The 19,667-nt window shown below is 41.3% G+C and overlaps 1 protein-coding gene across 2 annotated transcripts in view; it reads left to right on the top strand.

Moving 5' to 3' along the window:
- Positions 1–19,667, top strand: part of PGR (progesterone receptor) — a 653,985-nt gene that overhangs the window by 459,020 nt on the left and 175,298 nt on the right. For both annotated transcript variants that reach the window (XM_078656995.1, XM_078656996.1), the window contains one exon: positions 14,471–14,615. In XM_078656995.1, the coding sequence (XP_078513121.1) occupies positions 14,471–14,615 (145 nt within the window). The remainder of the gene's footprint in view (positions 1–14,470; positions 14,616–19,667) is intronic.

The raw sequence follows: 19,667 nt of genomic DNA, 5'->3' as shown, positions 1-19,667 counted from the left end.
TATCACGGGTGTGATTCGGTTGAACTCGACCATGAATAGACATACACCGCCTATCAATAAGAATTGATCTGCCGGAACAGAACACTTAACGGACAATTGTCTGAAAAACGGGGTAGGTTATAGGGTTTTCTTGTAACTAACTCCAGTCAATGGAATCACCAGTGGCTCTTTGAGTGCTCTCTTATCCTCTGTCTTCTAGTCACCCTTTCATTAATGATCTTTCGTTAATCACCCCTAGATACCACTTGTACCACATTTCAATTTTACGGATATACTTACGCATCCTTTAACAACGGGAGAAGATCCAAGAACATCATCTTTAGTGACTATATTGGTATGATTGCTTTCTTGTGCTAAATACATTTTTGTTAGCTCCCCACTATCCTTTCTTTTGACTTTTAGAAGTTGGGGCTCTCAGCTCTTAATATCCATGGTGACCCACAATTCTATGATGTGGGGGCAACTAAATATAGAGGGACATGCCTATATGGAGAACAATATGCAAAAACCAGTAGTAGATCGTCATTTAAAGTAGCATTTTCTTCTCTCATAGTAATGATATAAAACGATAATGTTGTAATTGAGGATTACAATTGAGATTTTGTGCCCCTTCTAAACTTAACAAAAGAGCTCAACAAATGACGTTTATTTTATTTGCAATTACAGACAGCAACAAAACTGTGTTAACAAATGCTCTGTTTAAATACAATCAAGTTAGTTTAAGATATACCATAATTTGTTGGCAATTTTGATATAGGATCTGTACTAGATTCAATCTTGTGATGTACTGTTGATGAAGTCTGGCATTCTTTGCATGAGCTTAGTTGCTTCCCCTTTTTTTAATGTAAGTTTTAACTGTATGTTTTGTATATTGTCTTTTTTGTAACAGCCCTGAAGAAGTCCCTTGAGGACGAAACGCGTCGGCTGTAGATCCTGTGTATAGTTTTTCTTTTCAACTGAACTGAATAAAGAACTGTCAAGATTACAAGAAATAGCTGATGTGATCATTTCTGTTTACCTTATTAGAGTTAACAGTTTCTAAAAACGTTGAAGTGGTGCACCTTGACCTTTTTTTAAAATCCTGTGCTGATATGTGATGGGAAATGAAGCTCTCTTGCTTTGCTTCTTCTTTTAAAGGCGTCTTGCCTGGACAGCCAGTAATGTTAATTCCTGTGAAGATGAATGATGGGATGTTCGGTGAGGTTACTTTCTTTGCTGATGGATTATGGGAGATCCAGCGATGTCACTTCCTGTGCTGAAGCGTGATTTGTAATGAGGTCCTTTTGCTTGCCTTCTCAAACGGTTTGGGTGGGTAAACCAATAATGTCACATGCTGTACATCAAACTAGACCCAAATACACAGTAAAGCCTATAGTTGACAATACCACTCTAAATATGAATGTTAAGCCCATGTAATTTTCCTTCCTTGTGCTCAGTGAAGTGATGATCATTCAGGTGCATCGGTGTGAGATTCAATAAAACTCTTTTTAAAATTATTAAATTAAAACCGAGGAAAAACATATTTCTTAATAATGTTATTCGGAGAAAAGAAGGACAAAGAAAGGAGGAGGTAGAATCTCTTTACAACTATATACATGCAGAAACTTTAACCATCTCATTATACATTAACATTGCAGATTCATAATTTCAGCCCAATGCACTGTAATTTATTCATTAGAAGTGGGTCCGGATGGCACTAACGTGTCAAATGATATCCTAGATCTAGACCACCTATTCCATTCACAGGAATTCTGTCCGTCTTAAACCCTTTTAGGGCAGTGGGTTGTTCATGAACATTAAAGAAATTTGTGGCCACTGGGTATTGTACATCATAGTTTTTTTATAGCCAGCAAATGTTCCAACACCCTCTTCTTGGCTGGATGGGTTGTGCTGCCAATATAGAGTTTGCCACATGGGTATCATAGGCTATACACACAGTAATCAGAATTGGAAGAAAACTTCTTAGTTATTCTACCATTTTTTTTTAATGTTAGGGATTTAATAGAAAACCACATGGGTACATTTAAAGAACCCTGATTGAGCATAACTACAAGTGTTCCTTTGATGTCTTTGAGACCTGTTTGGAATGTAACAACCTTTCAAAGACTACTTTTTTCTCCCTGTAATTTGAGGAAGTTGACTTTCTGCTTTAGTTAAAACCTCATCAGGGCGTAGTGCTGCTGGCCAGTGTTTGTGCAGAATGTGTCTAACTTTATCTGCTTTGTAGCTGCACTGAGGAATAAAGCTTACATTTTCTGTGGCCATTTCTGTGTCCTGTACTTTATGTGTAAATATAAGGTCTGTCTTGTCCATGTAATTTATCTTTTGAATGGTCTTCCTATCTGTTTTCATAATATATCCTCTTTCCTTAAATATGCCTGTCATATTGGTGTTCTCTGATTCAAATGCCTGCTGAGTGCTACAATTCCTCATTGTCTTCAGTAGTTCCTTATCTATACTACTATTATAAAGAGAGAACTGTGTCCTTTGAGGCAAGGTAACCTCGAAAAGTACACCACCAATCCAAACACCCAATACATCTTTGAAAACGTCAGGGCAAGCAGATGGACATAGGCTATATAAGAAAAAAATATATATGTTAGAAGGGAAAAGTAATTTTTAAGGAAAAGTAGTCCCTTCGAAGTAGTGCCAGCTAACGACGTGCGTGCTGACATCACGGGTCGGCGGCCAGGAGCGCGGAAGCCGGAAGCAACACCCTGCGATGGCCGAAGCGCGGAAGTGACACCCTGCGAGGAGCGGACAGAAGCGCCGAAGCAACACCCTGCAAGGTTCGGAGCGCAGAAGACACACCCTGCGAGGAGCGCCCAGGAGAAAGAAAGCGATACCCTGCGAGGTCCAGAGCGCGTAGGAGCGGCCAGGAGCGCGGGGAGGACCGTCGACATCGACATGCCCAGGGGAGCGCGGAGTAAAAGCGGACAGGAGCGTGGGCAGAAGCGGCCAGGAGCAAGAAAACGGGAGCAAGGAAACAACACCCTGCGCACGTGATGCTGGTGAGTACGCTGTGCTGCTCCCGCTGCTGGCCGCTCTGCTGCGCGTCTCCTGCTGCGGTGCTGCCCCCAGCCCCCTTCTGCCCAGGACAACGTTGGGACGGGCTGCTAGTATAGGATATTGCAAATCTAATTCCTGGGATTGGCACTAGATACATGCTGAAGAGTGTTACCAGTTGTTTTCTTTCGGAACAGTTTAGTAAGATGCGGTTTTTAATGATAAACACATTACATCTAGATATTCGATCTCAGTTTTACTTAACATGCAAGTCAATTTCAAATTCATGTTACTGTCTTTGAGTTCTTTCACAAAGTCTCTACCCGACCTTTTTGATCACTTTCATATCACGGAGAGGTCATCAATGTACCTTACCCAGAGCACTACATGGTCCTTGGATGCCTGTATATTACTGGCCACCTGCTCCTCCCATCAACCCATGAACAAATTAGCATAGCTGGGGGGCAAGCAGCTGCTCATAGCAGTGCCTGAATAATTTGCCATCAGAAGTATAAAAAAGTGCTTCAAAATTGTATCATATCAAGTAGTATTTCGGTATGTAACAGTCATGAGATTGATCATGCTCTCATATAATGCTGACAGGCATAATTCCTAGCTCATGATCAATGCAAATGTATAAATTGTATGCACCCGAGTTCATTAACATATAATTGACCTGCCTGGACAGCCAGTAATGTTAATTCCTGTGAAGATGAATGATGGGAAGTTCGGTGAGGATACTTTCTTTGCTGATGGATTATGGGAGATCCAGCGATGTCACTTCCTGTGCTAAGGGATGATTTGAAATTAGGTCCTTTTGCTTGCCTTCTCAAACGGTTTGGGTGGTAAACCAATAATGTCACATGCTGTACATCAAACTAGACCCAGGGAAAATACACAGTAAACCCTATAGTTGACAATACCACTCTAAATATAAATGTTAAGCCCATGTAATTTTCCTTCTTAGTGCTCAGTGAAGTGATGATCATCCAGGTGCAACGGTGTGAGATTCAATAAAACTCTTTTTAAAATTATTAAGTTAAAACCCAGGAAAAACATATTTCTTAATAATGTTATTCGGAGAAAAGAAGGACAAACAGAGGAGGAGGTAGAATCTCTTTACAACTATATACATGCAGAAACTTTAACCATCATATTATACATTAACATTGCAGATTCATAATTTCAGCCCTATGCACTGTTATCTCTTCATCAGAAGTGGGTCCTGATAGCACTAACGTGTCAAATGATATCCTAGATCTAGATCTTAGTCTGCCTAAAGCTATAATTCTTCTGCCACCTATTCCATTCACAGGAATTCTGTCCGTCTTAAACCCTTTTAGGTCAGTGGGTTGTTCATGCACATTAAAGAAATCTGTGGCCACTGGGTATTGTACATCATAGTTTTTGATAGCCAGCAAATGTTCCAACACCCTCTTTTTGGCTGGATGGGTTGTGCTGCCAATATAGAGTTTGCCACATGGGCAGCATAGGCTATGCACACAGTAATCAGAATTGGAAGAAAGCTTCTTAGTCATTCCACATTTTTTTTTTGATGTTAGGGATTTAATAGAAAACCACATGGGTACATTTAAAGAACCCTGATTGAGCATAACTACAAGTGTTCCTTTGATGTCTTTGAGACCTGTTTGGAATGTAACAACCTTTTAAAGAGTTACTTTTTTCTCCCTGTAATTTGAGGAAGTTGACTTTCTGCTTTAGTTAAATTCTCATCAGGGCGTAGTGCTGCTGTCCAGTGTTTGTGCAGAATGTGTCTAACTTTATCTGCTTTGTAGCTGCACTGAGGAATAAAGCTTACATTTTCTGTAGCCATTTCTGTGTCCTCTACTTTATGTGTAGATATAAGGTCCGTCTTGTCCATGTTATTTACCTTTTGAATGACCATCCTATCTGTTTTCATAATATAACCTCTTCCCTTAAATATGCCTATCATATTGGTGTTCTCTGATTCAAATGCCTGCTGAGAGCTCCAATTCCTCAGTGTCTTCAGTAGTTCTTTATATAGGATATTGCAAATCTAATTCCTGGGATTGGCACTAGATACATGCTGAAGAGTGTTACCAGTTGTTTTCTTTCGGAACAGTTTAGTATGATACGGTTTTTAATGATAAACACATTACATCTAGATATTCGATCTCAGTTTTACTTAACATGCAAGTCAATTTCAAATTCATGTTACTGTCTTTGAGTTCTTTCACAAAGTCTCTACCAGACCTTTTTGATCACTTTCATATCACGGAGAGGTCATCAATGTACCTTACCCAGAGCACTACATGGTCATTGGATGCCTGTATATTACTGGCCACCTGCTCCTCCCATCAACCCATGAACAAATAAATTAGCATAGCTGGGGTGCAAGCAGCTGCTCATAGCAGTGCCTGCATAATTTGCCATCAGAAGTATAAAAAAGTGCGACAAAATTGTATCATATCAAGTAGTATTTCGGTATGTAACAGTCATGAGATTGATTATGCACTCATATAATGCTGACAGGCATAATTCCTAGCTCATGATCAATGCAAATGTATAAATTGTATGCATCTGAGTTCATTAACACATAATTGACCTCCCAATGTATAGTGTCTTACTCTAGCAAGGATCTTCTTGACCTGAGGAAAGACTCACCATCCCCCTGCTTATATCAGGTTCGAGACGCAGCCTGGACCGTGACAGCACTAGAGGGTTCATTCTCCTGTTTATCCTGCCGGTACCAAAGTAATATAACAGAAACTGAAAAAACACATGGAGACCCTTTTCTCAAAGCAAACGCCCCTACATCCCCAAGGACAATACCTCTTCTATTTTAGAATTAGAGAAGCCGCCAAACAACTCCAACCATGGTTGTAAAGGTGTTCTAAGTAATGTTAGATCCCTACCGAAACATGCGGTTGAGGTATGGGAACTCCTCACGTCCGAGAACCCAGACTTAGGTTTCCTGATGGAAACTTGGCTCAAGCCTAATTCCACCCCCGCCATTGCATTAGCTCTGCCTGAAGGCTACAGGATTGTAAGAATGGATGGACAGCCTAAGGTGGGGGGGCGGGATAGCTATTATCCATAAAGACTTTATTAAAGTCTCCACACTTGAGCAACGGTGTAATATCGACATTTTAATCTTCCACATACACTTTCTTTCACAGCTCAGCTGGAAGGGTGCCTTAGTTTATCAGCTCCCAGACACCCTGGCAGACTTCTCACTCCAGCTCATAGAACTAATAGCTTCCCACGTAATCTCGACCATAAACATTTTATTGTTGGGAGATATCAATGTACACAGTGAATGCACTGCTAACTGCTTAGCTAAGCTCAACGACGGGCCGACACACACCGCTAGGTATTATTTTTACCAACTCACCCAGTATTTTGTGTAAATCCCCCCGCCCGCTCACTTGGTCCGATCACGCATTAATTGAATTCCATATTCAGGATCATTGGGTGGCTAATGCTCCCCGTCCTGCCTTCCACTGTGTCCTCAGACAATGGCATAAAATCTCCCCGGATCTCTTCCAAGCTGCTTTTTCGGCACCTTGGCATGTAGAACCTAACAACACAGAGTACGGCTTAGCCCGGTACCACTGTTAAATGTGCCATCAATCAGCTTGCACCGCTGAAATCATTTCCGAGTTCAGCTAGGCGCCCTCAGACAGCCTGGTTTTCTCCTGAGTTCCGTGCCAAAAAACGGCATTGTAAAAATCTGGAGAGACGTTGGGCAGAACCCATAATGAGAGGGACAAAGATAGATTTAAGACAGCCCTCTCCCACTACCATAAAAATATCGGCTGCACAGAAAGCCTTTATCACATCACAGTGAGCCAGAGCAGGGAATGCTTCCAAAACCCTATTCCAGATCTTCAACTCCTTTACCAATCCCATGATCTGTGACAATATAGAGGCCCCCTCCCAAGCCATCTGCGATTATATTGCTTAGTACTTCACACAGAACATTGAGCTCATTTATGACAAGATCACTTTGACAGGGAGCCAGCAACCGGTTGCTATGTCTTATAACCCATCTGCATCCACTAAAAAACCCAGCTGCCGGAGAGCTTCCCCCATCTGACCTTCGAGGATGTGGAAGCATTACTACGAACAGTAAAATCTGGCTCCTCCCATGACATTATCCTGGCCAGAACCGCTGCTACTCTATCTAATCACCTGCCCCAGCCCATAGGTATGCTTCTCAATCTCTCTATGAGAGAGGGTTATCTTCCTTTGGAATGGAAGGCGGCACAGGTCATCCCTATTCGTAAGAACACCATGGTCCCTATGGAAGATCTTTCTAATCGACGTCTCATTTCTGTACTACATCTCCTGAGCAAGAGACTGGAAAGATACATTAATAGACATCTGTCCGACCATGTCGAATCCACTGGTAGCCTGGATTCCTCTCAATCCGGTTTCAGGCCAAAATATAGCACAGAGTCTGCCCTTGTGATAATATCAGGATGACCTTAGATAGTGGCCAATCAACGATTCTTGTGCTGTTGGACCCTTCTGTCGTGTTCGACACGGTCGCTCTCCAGATCCTCCTCAGGAGACTGGAGGAGATTGGACTCAGAGGACCAGCCCTTACAGTGGATGATGAGCTTCCTTTCCTCCCACTCTCAGACAATTAACTTGGGTCCTTTTCGGTCAAAGACAATGGAATTGACCAAGAGAGTACCTCAGGGCTCATGTTTGAGCCCTACCTTGTTCAACATTTATGTTGCTCCCCTGGCTAACCTCCTTTGGACTTGTGGCTTTACTCCCATTTCATACGTTGATGACACCCAGCTTCTCTTTTCATTTAATAAATCCACTCCCTCTGTCTACTTTCTCTTCTGGAATGACAGCTATCTCAAATTGGATGAGAAGCTATTTTATCCAATTCAACGTAGGAAAACTGGCATTATGCTTTTCGGAGAGGCAACTATGCTGTGGACACCAAAGTGGCGGGCGGCGGACTTTGCTGCCCCCCTCCCCCCAAGACACTTGTTAAAAACCTGGGCATCCGCCTAGATCAGGCTTTGACTTTGAAGGAGCATGCTACTTATATTGCTGACTCCTGCTTCCACATGCTGGTTTTATTGCAGCGAGTTTTTCCTTTTCTCCCAGATTCTACACGTAAAACCATTATTCAGACAATGGTATTAAGCTGCTTAGACTACTGCCACGCTCTCCTGGTCTCAGCCAACGAGTCCTCGTTATGCAGATTGCAGGGGGTTCAGAACACCGCAGCATGCCTTGTCTTGAAAACTGCCTCCCTCCCTCTCCTCCAACAGCTTCATTGGCTTCCGGTGCGCAAGCGGGTTAAGTTCAAAACCTGCTGCACCATTCACAAGGCCCTGTATAACAATGGCCCCTCCTATCTCGCTGAGAAATCATTATGTTCACTCCAGGACTCTTCGTTCAGGAACCAAATCTCTTCTTTGGTCCCCCGGGTCAGGAAGTCCAGGTTGGGTGGCAAAGCTTTTTCTTACCTTTATTGGAACCAGCTCCTCATCCATCTGAGACAATGTTCTGACTATCTTCAATTCAGAAAGCTTCTCAAGAACGCTCTTTTCAAATATTGCCCATCTGCCTTTACCTGCAGCACTGTTCGAAGCACACAGATACCCCTTTGGGGGTGATTCAGGCACTATATAAACCTTTAAATAAATGTATGCCATTAATAACCATCAGAAAATCTCTAGTGTTTTGAATATAATATGGTAAGACTGCGAGAAATGATCTAAAAAATAAATCTATGTACCTAGAAATATTTTCAAGAAGGCTTCTTATGGAAGACATATTAGGCCTCCCAGGCGGATTGGTGGAATCTTTGTGGCTTTTTGTAATTAAATAGAATATGGGAATTTTGGGATAGCAACATTACAGAAATTGATATTTTTCCCATTCAGTCAATCCCTGAGATTTCCATTAGGACAATGTATCCCATTACCATTTACCATTTCATAATCTTTATTTCGGCAATGCATGCCCTAAAAGATGTACATACAGTCATAAAAATAACATTTCTCATTTTAAAAACATTGGAAGAAGAAACCAATTCATGCTGGTACAAGATCTGTGTGGTAGCTAATTAAAATCAGTCAATAACCTCTACATCAACAGCTGAAAAGTTTTCTTTGTAAAGTGCATGTGCATTAGCAAAATTATACAGTGTTCAGCACGCCCCTGCATTTAAGCCATATCGCCGCAAGAAATTTTGCAACAGCAAAAACACCTTTAGGTGACAAATCAGTTTTAAGAATGCGGTAACCTTGCATGCAGTGTGTAATTCGCATGTTTTTGCATAAGGGCACAAGCCAGTGCCTCCTCGTTTTTCGATAAGCAGGGCAAAAAAACATGATATGTATTTCACTTTCCAGGTCACAACTGCAATTAGGACAATTTTTCGGAGCAGCTGGAGACCAATTACATGTAAAAGCTCTCATTGGTAATGTACCATACCTCCACTGCAAGTACAGCTTCCTCGTAAAAACAGGGAAGATTTAATCCATGACAATTTCAAAATGATAAAAATCCTTTTCCTTTAAAAAACAATCTATTAAAGTGCCGCTGTGTACATTAGATATGGAGGCAGTTAATTTACTTTCATAAAAGAGTTTGGACAAGCTTTTTCTTGGGGTCCTAGGACAGGCAGTTTCAGGGTTGTACCACATTTGCGGGAGCCCTAGCTTGATAAATTCATTTTTCATATAAGCGAGCCACGGGATTTTCCACGCATTTGGTAAACTTAGAATTTCTAATAATTCCTGTCTATAAGCAGAGAGCTCCGAGGTACTCCATAGTCTCCGCCAGCACGCTAGAGGCTTCAGGCCCACAACCTCATCTATTGGCCTAAGTCCCATATCAAATCTAATAGGTAACAGGGGAGTACTAGGGGGCAACGTCAACAGTTGCCTGAAGAATTTATTTTCTGTGACTACAATCTCAGGACCCCAATGTTCACCCCCATAAGTGACCGCCCCTCTCACTTGTGTTTTATAAATCTCCACAACTGGTCGAATAGGTTTTATTGTAGAGGTGTTAGAGAGCTTTAAAATACCCCCTGTAAGCTGGGACTGCCTGAGTTGAGACTTAATTTGGTGTGGACCCACATCATGTTTTCATTGAGGGTAACCCCTAGATAGTCAAAAGTCTGAACTCTTTCCAGCCAGATTGTTCCAATTACGGGGTTAGGTCTCGTGGGTACAGGGGGATTGAAAATCATGAATTTGGTTTTCATAGCATTGTTTTCCAAACCCCTTTCCTCACAAAATCCCACAAAGCCATCCAAAACCTTCTGTATCCCCATTGGAGATTTTGAAAGCAGCAGGGTGTCGTCTGCGAACATAATCGCAGGCACCCTGCTGCCAGCTAGTTTGGGGGCATCAGTGTATTGTATCCCATTTAAATGAGAAATTACCCCGTTGACATAAAGGCAAAACAGGGTAGGCGCTAAAACGCAACCCTGTCTCACCCCTCTGCCAACGGGGAATTTTGCTGATAGGAGACCATTTCTTTCACACCTGACCCGTGTGAAGTTGTCATGATGGAGCCGTATTAAAATATCCAGAATTTGATGGGGAATGCCCAATTCGGCGAGTACAGCCCATAACTTGCATCTTGGGACCAAGTCGAAGGCAGCTCGCAAATCCACGAAAACCGTGTAAAGGCTTCCCCCTTCGATCTTAACAGACTTCCAGAGCAGCATGTTCTGACGGAGAATCTGGTCCATTGTAGATATATTATTTCTGAACCCTGCCTGGTAGGGGCTTAGTATTGAATTTTCCTCCATCCAGTCTTGGAGGCGGTCCAATATTAACCTGCCAAAGATCTTTTACACTGTATTGCTTATGATCACTGTATTCCTAATCACCTGTCCATAGCAACTTGCATCACCTAGTTGTCTCTGTCCTTCACAAAGGTACATGCCTTTGTCCCACACAACAATATTACCTCCTTTACCTGACTGACAAATCACATTATTCAGATCTTTACTAAGTTCTCCAGAAGTATTCCTCTGGTTATGAATCAGATTATATCTGAGTGTATCATTCATGAATATCTGTTTCTTATGGTCCTTAGTGAGCCGTTACTCAAAGACTTCTGTGGCACTGCTGTGAACTGTAGGAATGACAGTCGATTTTGGTTTAAAGCCACTTGGGATGCTCACATTTGAAAGTATATCCAAGGTAGTTAAATTGAGTATGGGTTCCATATATTCTTCAGATCCTCTTGTAGCAGTTCAATCTTATTGATCTGTAACTAACTTGTGCTACCCCCATGGGGCTCTATGCAAATATCATTACTATGCCAATTTAAATGCCAGCACTTTAATTTCAATCTCCTGGTGAAGTGGAATAAGCCCACCCTAGTTTGAGTATAGTTCAGTTCACTTGTACGATAGAATGGGAAACCTAGGAAGAGAAGGGTTATTTCATTATCAGCTAAAACACTTTGTGACAAATTTACCACATTCATCTTTGTGTCTTTTATTTTGCTTGCATTTGTCCCTGTGTTTTCATTCACATAGCGGTCATTTGTACTTTTCTTGGTTAGGTATTTTGTTTGTTTTGCTTTTTTCTACCTCTGCCTTTTCCTCGTGGACTGACCCTTTCTGAATGTGTACTGTCCTTACTCTTGTTACCATTCAGAGCTCCTCTAGAAAACTGCTTCTCAAGGCTGAGCGGTTTGATCCTGATGGCAGACTGGTACATGAATTGTCACTGTCCACTGATGTATCTCTCATGACTTCCGTCAGTTTTGCTGGTTTGGAAGATGTTAATTCTTGTTGATTCCCTCCATACATCTTGTCATACTTTTTGTTAAATGTTAAATGCGTCCTGATTTGTGGTCATTGTATCTTGCTGAATTTTCTTCGTTTTTTATCTCTTCTTCTAACTTATCAAGCTTTTGTTGCATGCTAGATATAAACTCCTCCAAATTGTCATTACCATCCAGTCTTTTTATTTTATTGCTTACCTGATCAATTTCTGCCAGAATGCTCTTTCTATCTGACAAAGCATACTTGTCCAGGATCCTCAACATGAGTGATGTAATATATGGCATCATCAGCATTGCTTTGCGGGTGCGCAAGTTATAGTTAGCTCAACTAACTATAATGGCCAAATTTCTCTGGTTTTGTACGAATAAAATGTCCAACTAACTATAACATGCCTGAAACCTGTGGCTGATTATGGCCCAGGGGACCCCATCCCCCTGGGCCTGGCCTTATGTTGGGGACCGTGGGGGGAGCCCCAATGCCCCCACTGTCCCAGCCGCCTCCCCGCCTCCTGCGGGAGCCGGCATTGCTTTTGGACAAGGGGAGTTACCTATGTGTCAACACGCACACCCATACAGGGCTGAATAACCACTGTTGGTAGAATATTTATATGCATTTGAAACAGATTGACTTCGAGAAATTAATTTCAAATTTTTTATATAAAATGCACATGAACATGTATCTTCTGATGTAGATGTATCTTGGATAATGATATTGTTCTATCCTCCCAACATACTGTTTTTAAACTCACAATTGCATGAGCACAACCCAATGAATTGTATTACCATGAACATGCTCTAAGATGGCCACGATACATTTTTTAACATTTGTAGTCCATCATTGCTGTTTATTTTGGTCATGTGATGCTCCATGGTTTGAAATGTCAAAAAAATGCACAGGAAACCTGACATTGAGAAAGCCAAGTGGCGAAACGCGCCTGTCAGGGGGTGGGGGTCTGCTGAATAAAGCACTTTGTACATCGGATATCTTGTGAGTGCTTTCCTTCTTAGGCGCTGGATTGTGTGTCTTAGTTCTCTGTATATATATATATATATACATGCTGGTCTTTCCGAAACAACTTTTCAACTGCAAATGCCCATGAAGAAGAGAATCAATTTCTTGAAACGCGTCAGCAACTTATAAATACCAGAAATGGAGGCAGGCTTGACGACAAGACCCCGGAGGGCTGGCAAACTGAGTGTTCCCTTGAAATTGCTTTCGGGCTTTGTTTCAACAGTAACTTGCATGGTCCTGATCCACGATGAGGAGAACCATCCCTGCAACGTAAGAGAGGTTGCGGGCTAGAACTTTACCGAATCCGATATGCGGCACAGCAAGCCTTTTTTAATTACAAACTTGCCCCCAGAATATGGATCCTACTCAAGGAATAAAGACACTTAATGCTAAAAATAATAAAAGTCTATGGAGCCCACTTGGGGTGTGAACTACATGGTCCAGCATGCTCCTGGGCACTTAGCCACTCCCACTAAGGGCGGGACATAAATATTACACATGCTGGTCTTTCCGAAACGACTTTTCAACTGCAAATGCCCATGGAGAAGAGAATCGATTTCTCAAAACGCGTTGGCAACTTATAAATACAAGAAATGGGGGCAGGCTTGACGACAAGACGCCAGAGGGCTGGCAAACTGAGTGTTCCCTTGAAATTGCTTTCAGGCTTTGTTTCCACAGTATATATATGTGTGTATATATATATATATTATTCCAAGTTGCCTCAGAGCTCAAAGACGCGACTCCGCAGTGGGATGGTCAACAACCTTTTATTTTCAGAACCGGCTCACCCTCCAACTTTATAACGAAGCCCCTAACGCGTTTCAATGCAAACATACATCTTAATCATAGGGCGGGGACTGGAATTGAAATGACATTGGGAGTTTAATTTGGCAGAAAAACGGACCCTATTGAAAGGGAGAAAGTAAAGACTACATGACCCAGCATCCCACGGATTGAAAGGTGGAGATAATAACTATGAACACGTGACCTTGCCAGTCCCCGCCCTATGATTAAGATGTATGTTTGCATTGAAACGCGTTAGGGGCTTCGTTATAAAGTTGGAGGGTGAGCCGGTTCTGAAAATAAAAGGTTGTTGACCATCCCACTGCGGAGTCGCGTCTTTGAGCTCTGAGGCAACTTGGAATAATATATATATATATATATATATAAGAGAGAGACAGAGAAAAAAAATACCATATATGTAATAATAAAGTTTACGGATATACATTCTTTATTTGTGATCACGCAGTAGTTATTACCTGTAACACAGTGCTCTTAAATAATTGAAATAACTGTAAAAGTTATATTTGAACTAGAAAACGCTGAAGACATTAGCAGACAATGTGATCACCTTGCAGCACGCTCAGCTACGTGAACATCAGTTTTAGTCGTTACAAAGCTAATCCAACATGTTTTCATCAATTTGGTTAACATGTACTGTTTTTTAGGGTCATTTTTTAAAATAATTGTTGCACCATTTTTACTACATGAAAATGTCTATTCAGTGATTCCCGCCATGTTGCATGAATTAACAATTAGTGAACGATGTTTAGACTTGTATTGGCATCAGAAGTGTTAGTTTCTTACATCCTATGTTCCTAGTTGCCCGTTTTGATTTACTGAGTTGCAAGAACAGAAGACATGGTATATTCTTGATAAGCTATATCTTTACCTTTTCAGGCTTCCGCAACTTACACATCGAAGACCAGATAACCCTCCTTCAGTATTCTTGGATGAGCCTAATGGTGTTTGCAATGGGATGGAGATCATATAGACATGTCAGTGGACAGATGTTGTACTTTGCACCTGACCTAATTCTCAATGAGTAAGTTATATAACGCATTTTCATTATTCCATACTATAGATCAAATTTAAGATGATGGTTGTCTTTAAATTCCTTTGGGAAGTGTACATGTCCTCATACTTTGGACTTCTTGCTTGATGTGTGAGGATCTGCATTTGACAATTGCCAGCATAACGTTTAAACTGTTTCCCTACATTTCTTCATTTTTCCTAGCATTGATACCTCAGTGTTGACCAACTGCATAGCAGCAGCGCACCTCAATTTTCAGAGCTGACTGAAATCGGGCTGCGCATGCCAATTCAGTCCCTCTTAAAATCAGCTTCTTTTATCTGGCCACTGGAACTAAGCTGCACCTAACTGGAAAAGCCCAATTAGGCTGACACTGGCCATGGTTCACTTGTGTTACAGCTCTGAGAGGACCTGACTTGTGACTGTTCTTAATAGACCAGGACTAAGGCTGATTTGCTTATGGCAGGGTCCAATCGTGGGAGCCACTGTGAACAAAAAGCAATCGACTGGGAAGAAGCTGCAAATAATTACCAGTGGCTGGGATTAATTCACGGGTTCCATCCATTAATTATTTGTAATTTTCATTGTGAAGCCCTAAGTGCAATGGATATGCCCGGTCGTTAGTGCTGTGCTTACTGTGCCTCTGCGACCAAGGTGCACCCTACTAAAGAGGCCAAAACTGTTCTTGGGGTGCTTGTGTGCTGGTTCAGAGAGGACCTGTTTTGGCAGTTTGGGCTGAACTGTCCCTGTTTAAGCAGGGTTAAGGCTGATTTGCATATGGCTTGATTTAGTCTGAGGTGGTATGGTGGGTAACAAAAAAGGGTGGACTGGGGTGCAGTCTTTATCAGTGGCTGAGATTGATTCAAGCATTCCATCCATCACTGTTTTGTATCTTTCCTTTCCCTTGCCTTCATTGCTCTGCCAATCCTATGGTGACAAATGCAATGAAAGACGTGGTCATGTGACCATGATATATTTTTTCAAGTAATGGTGATTATCATCAAAGACTATATACAGTTGATCAAAAGTGGCTTTCAACAATGTAAATAGGTTAGGGGTGTAGAACCAATGGAAAACAGGAGAAGTACCAAGGTCAGACATGCACCAAAAGCTGATTCTGCAAATTGAAGTTGGCTGCACACAGAATCTATGGAAATGTGTGGGATCGGGGTGGTGCTTTGTGCAGCAGACAATTAGACTACAGCCCAGAAAACAATGCAAACAGAGGCAAGGGAGCACCAGGAATTAAAAAAAAAACAACTCCCACAAGCTACACAGGGCGAGGTAAATGAATCAGTATTATAAACCCTCAAAGTCTCCACTAAACATTTTTAAAGTAGGTGTAGAATCTATTTCTGATGGATATTTGTACGTGCATATTCCTCTTTCCTTGCAAATCTCGGGCACTAAACTGGACTGGGAATCTTTCAATACCTCTTCCATCATGATAAGTGAGGCCTACTCCATGTCTGCACCAGAAATAATGCCACAGAGATGCAGCTGGAACCCCATGAGGAGCAGGGTCAAGACTGATTTGCATATGGCTGTGTCCAAACTAGGGTGGGGTGATGGACAAAAAACAATTGATTAAGCCCAGATCTGTTGACTGGGGATGAATGTTTGCATTGTTCAGCATTCAGTCCATCATCTGTTGGTTTTTCTTTTTTTTATGGTGAACAAAAAGCAATCAACTGGGAAGAAGGTGTAAATAAGTACCACTGGATGGGATTAATTCAAGCATTAACTATTCTTATTTTTCATTGTGAAGCCCTAAGTGCACCAGATATGCCCAGATGTTGGTCCTGTGCTTACTGTGCCTCTGCGACAAATAATGATAATGAGAATGATAATAAATGTTTAGTATTTAGTTAGTTATAACCTTTACAGTTTATTGCATGAGTGAAAGTAAGCAATAAAATGTCTTCATTTTTATAAAAAAATAATATCTTTACATTCTCAGTTGTTATAATAATGGGGTTTGTATTGTGCAGTAAGCACTTGCCAAATCGTAAGGTGTCAGTGTTCCGCCACTCAGTTAAGGGTTACTTTTCAGGCCTAAATGTAAGGTTACATAAATTCTCCACTTAGGGATCCTGAATAACAGAGAAATCAACATATCGTAGATTTCTCTGTCTGCTTTGTAGCTAGAGTTTCTGTTTTAGTGCAAGATCATGGTGGTTAAGAAATGTTATCAGTTGACGGGTCCAGACGGGTCCAGCCCTGCTATTATGGTCGCTCTGCATGTCCTTTTTCTTGAGGTGTTTAGCGCTTTTCATAAAGTGACTCGTGCTGTGCAAAGTTTGGGACATGTGCACATTTGATGAATAAAGTCCTCTTTGTTACTGCTGCAGAGTCGGCCCTTTGTGGACCCAGGTTGGCTGGTCTGTAATCAATGATAGTTGTCCGAAGTGAAGAGCCATCAGATGTCTTTTTCGGTAGATCGAGAATGTGATACTTAGATAAGGTGCAGGTGCAAGGATCTTATAATTTTTGATCACCATCCACGCGTGCATTCGCTCACTGAAGATGTTTTTACCAACTAACAAGGAGTAAAATGTTGCAGTGTTGTTTATGACTTGCTTGAAGGTTGAATAAGTCAAATTATTGTTCCAAAGCTCGCCTGTGCAAGTTGTTGTTACAGCTTTTTGGAGGTATTGGTTGTATGGCCATTGTCTGTTGTTGTCTAATTCCGCCCTGCGAGCTTTGTACAGTGTGGAGTTAGCTGTATTCTGTTTCAGTCAGTACCAAAGCTATATTGTTGCATACATCCTCCCAAATGTTTTGTTTATTAAACCAAATTCAAGTCTCACTTGTGCTTGGGAAGTGGACTGATGTATCTGGGAAACCTTTTTGTTTGTAGAGTCTAGTAATTTGTTTAGAGTTTAGAGTCTTTGCGTTGTAGAGCAATACTGGCATATGTTATTGTTGGAAGCATTTTGGTCAATATCACTGCAAGCAAAGGTTTAAATGATGGCCCATTCAGTTTTTTTTGCCAGGGTCCTGAAGGCAAACGTTAGTTCACTAGTTCTATGTGACATATACATTTTCTGATCTTTGCGGTTTAGTCTGTTGTCCATATAAAACTCCAAGCATTTATAATTAGTTACTTCCTCCAACAAATTGCCCTCTAGCCATATTTTCTGTTTGGCAGTTGGGTAAATGCTAATGAGAATTGTTATACTTTTTGGTGGATTGATTTCTAGTTTGTTGGTTGTTATGTATTCCGCCATGTCTGTGAGTGACCTGCGGAGGCTGGTCTTAGTTAGGCTCATTAGGACTATGTTGTCTGCATGTGAGAGATGCAATAGTGATAATGTTCCCAGTTTCTGTGGTTGAGAGTTGAACTTGTCTAGCCGATGGGCCAAGTCCGAAATAAACAAATTAAAAAGGTGAGGAGCCAGCACGCATCCTAGTTTTAAGCCTTTGTATGTGATCACTTTTCTAGATAGCCTTGAGCCATCTCCCAGCTTAGTTCTCTTCCATGTATAGGAGTAAAAGAGCAGTATTTCTCTTAATATTCTCTCAGGAATATTCCAAGCTTTCAGCTTTTCCCAGAGATAACGATGCAGCCTTTAGATCTATGAAGCAGAGGTGCAGTTGTTGTTTTCTCCACTTGTACTTGTCAGCTATAAGTGAAAGGGTTAGAATATTTGTAATCATCCTGATCCCTTTTCCGAACCCTGTCAGGTTGATAGGAATCAAGTTAAATTATTTGACCAATCTGTTAGGTCTTCCATGATCAGAAAGGCATAATACTTTGCTTCTAAATCCAGTCAGGTGATTAACCTGTAATTTGCTGGACTTGTTCTGTCCCCTCCTTTGTATATCGGTGTGATTATTGAGTGTTGCTAGCTGGATGGGATTTGATTTAGACGCTCTTTTGTTTTTTTAATAGGCTCATTAGACGGTTACTCTAAAAGGATGGGTTATTTTTGACGATTGCTTTATGAATGCCATTGGGTCCTGGCACTCCATCTCCTCTGCCTTTCTGTATTATACTTATTACGTGTTCCGCTCCGTAGGTGGACATGTCTGATTTTACCTTTGGGTAGGGAGTGCCGACTTCGTTGTAGTTCCTTTTCATTTTTTCTGCTGGCAACACAGATAGTACCTTTAGATAGCAAGTGCTGTCTTTTTCTTGTATGGAATTTTCAACATTGTCTTTTACCACCTCTAGATCTTGGTTATTTACGTATTCTTGCTGCTTACCAGCAGGGTTTCCAGGATTTGTAGTTTCTGTGAATCATTTCATAAGAAACTTTGCCCACTTGTACTCTTGTACGTTTAAGGTTAGAGCGTTAACTGGCTTGTCCAGATTGTTAATCGTTTCCCAAAATGAGCTGGAGTTAGTTTTTTGGCACTATGTAATAATTTTGTCCCACATTTGTCATCACGCCTTCTTTCATACTCCCATAACTTCTTTTTGTACAGTTTCCTCAGGTTATGTACAATGTCCCATCCTGTTTGGTCCAGGTCCATTCTTTTAAGATTTCTGACAGCTTTTTTTAGTTTGTGTTTCAGTGTGAGAACCTCACTTGTTTGTACCCTGTTGTGTTTTTTGTCTGGTTACCTGTTTTAGTTTTCCAGTCATTAGTGTTGTTAATTTCACTGTGAAGTTTATCCAGAATGGTGTCTTAGTTGGGCCCTTGTCGCACTTGCTTTTGTGAGCCTTTGTAGTTTGTTTTGGTGCTCTTCAATGGTTTCATTAGTCCATTTAAACCGTTTTAGGTCAATTGAATGGATTCTTCACTCTGTTGCCTGATTCATCTGGTGTTTGGTTAAGTTTAAGATAAAATAATTGTGGTGAATTCAATTGTAAATTGGAGGAGAAGAGGCACCAGTGGTAATGAAATTACCGTGTACTCGAGTCTGGATTGCAACGTCTCTCCTAAAAAGGTATGTTTGGGTGGGGTGTCTTCCGTTGTCCTGCCATTTATGACTCAAAGCGCAGGTGTTCTAGTGATTTCACCAAGTCTCGCCCTGTGAGATCAGGAAGTGCAGCCCTAAGTTGGTATTGAGGTTGTACATTTCAGCATTTGTTATCAGTGGCTAGTTTCTCATCTT

This window comes from Lissotriton helveticus, chromosome 8, assembly GCF_964261635.1.
Source record: "Lissotriton helveticus chromosome 8, aLisHel1.1, whole genome shotgun sequence".
Lineage (NCBI taxonomy): Eukaryota > Metazoa > Chordata > Amphibia > Caudata > Salamandridae > Lissotriton > Lissotriton helveticus.
The sequence above is the reverse complement of the archived record's forward strand: the minus strand, read 5'-3'. Positions and strand labels throughout refer to the sequence as shown.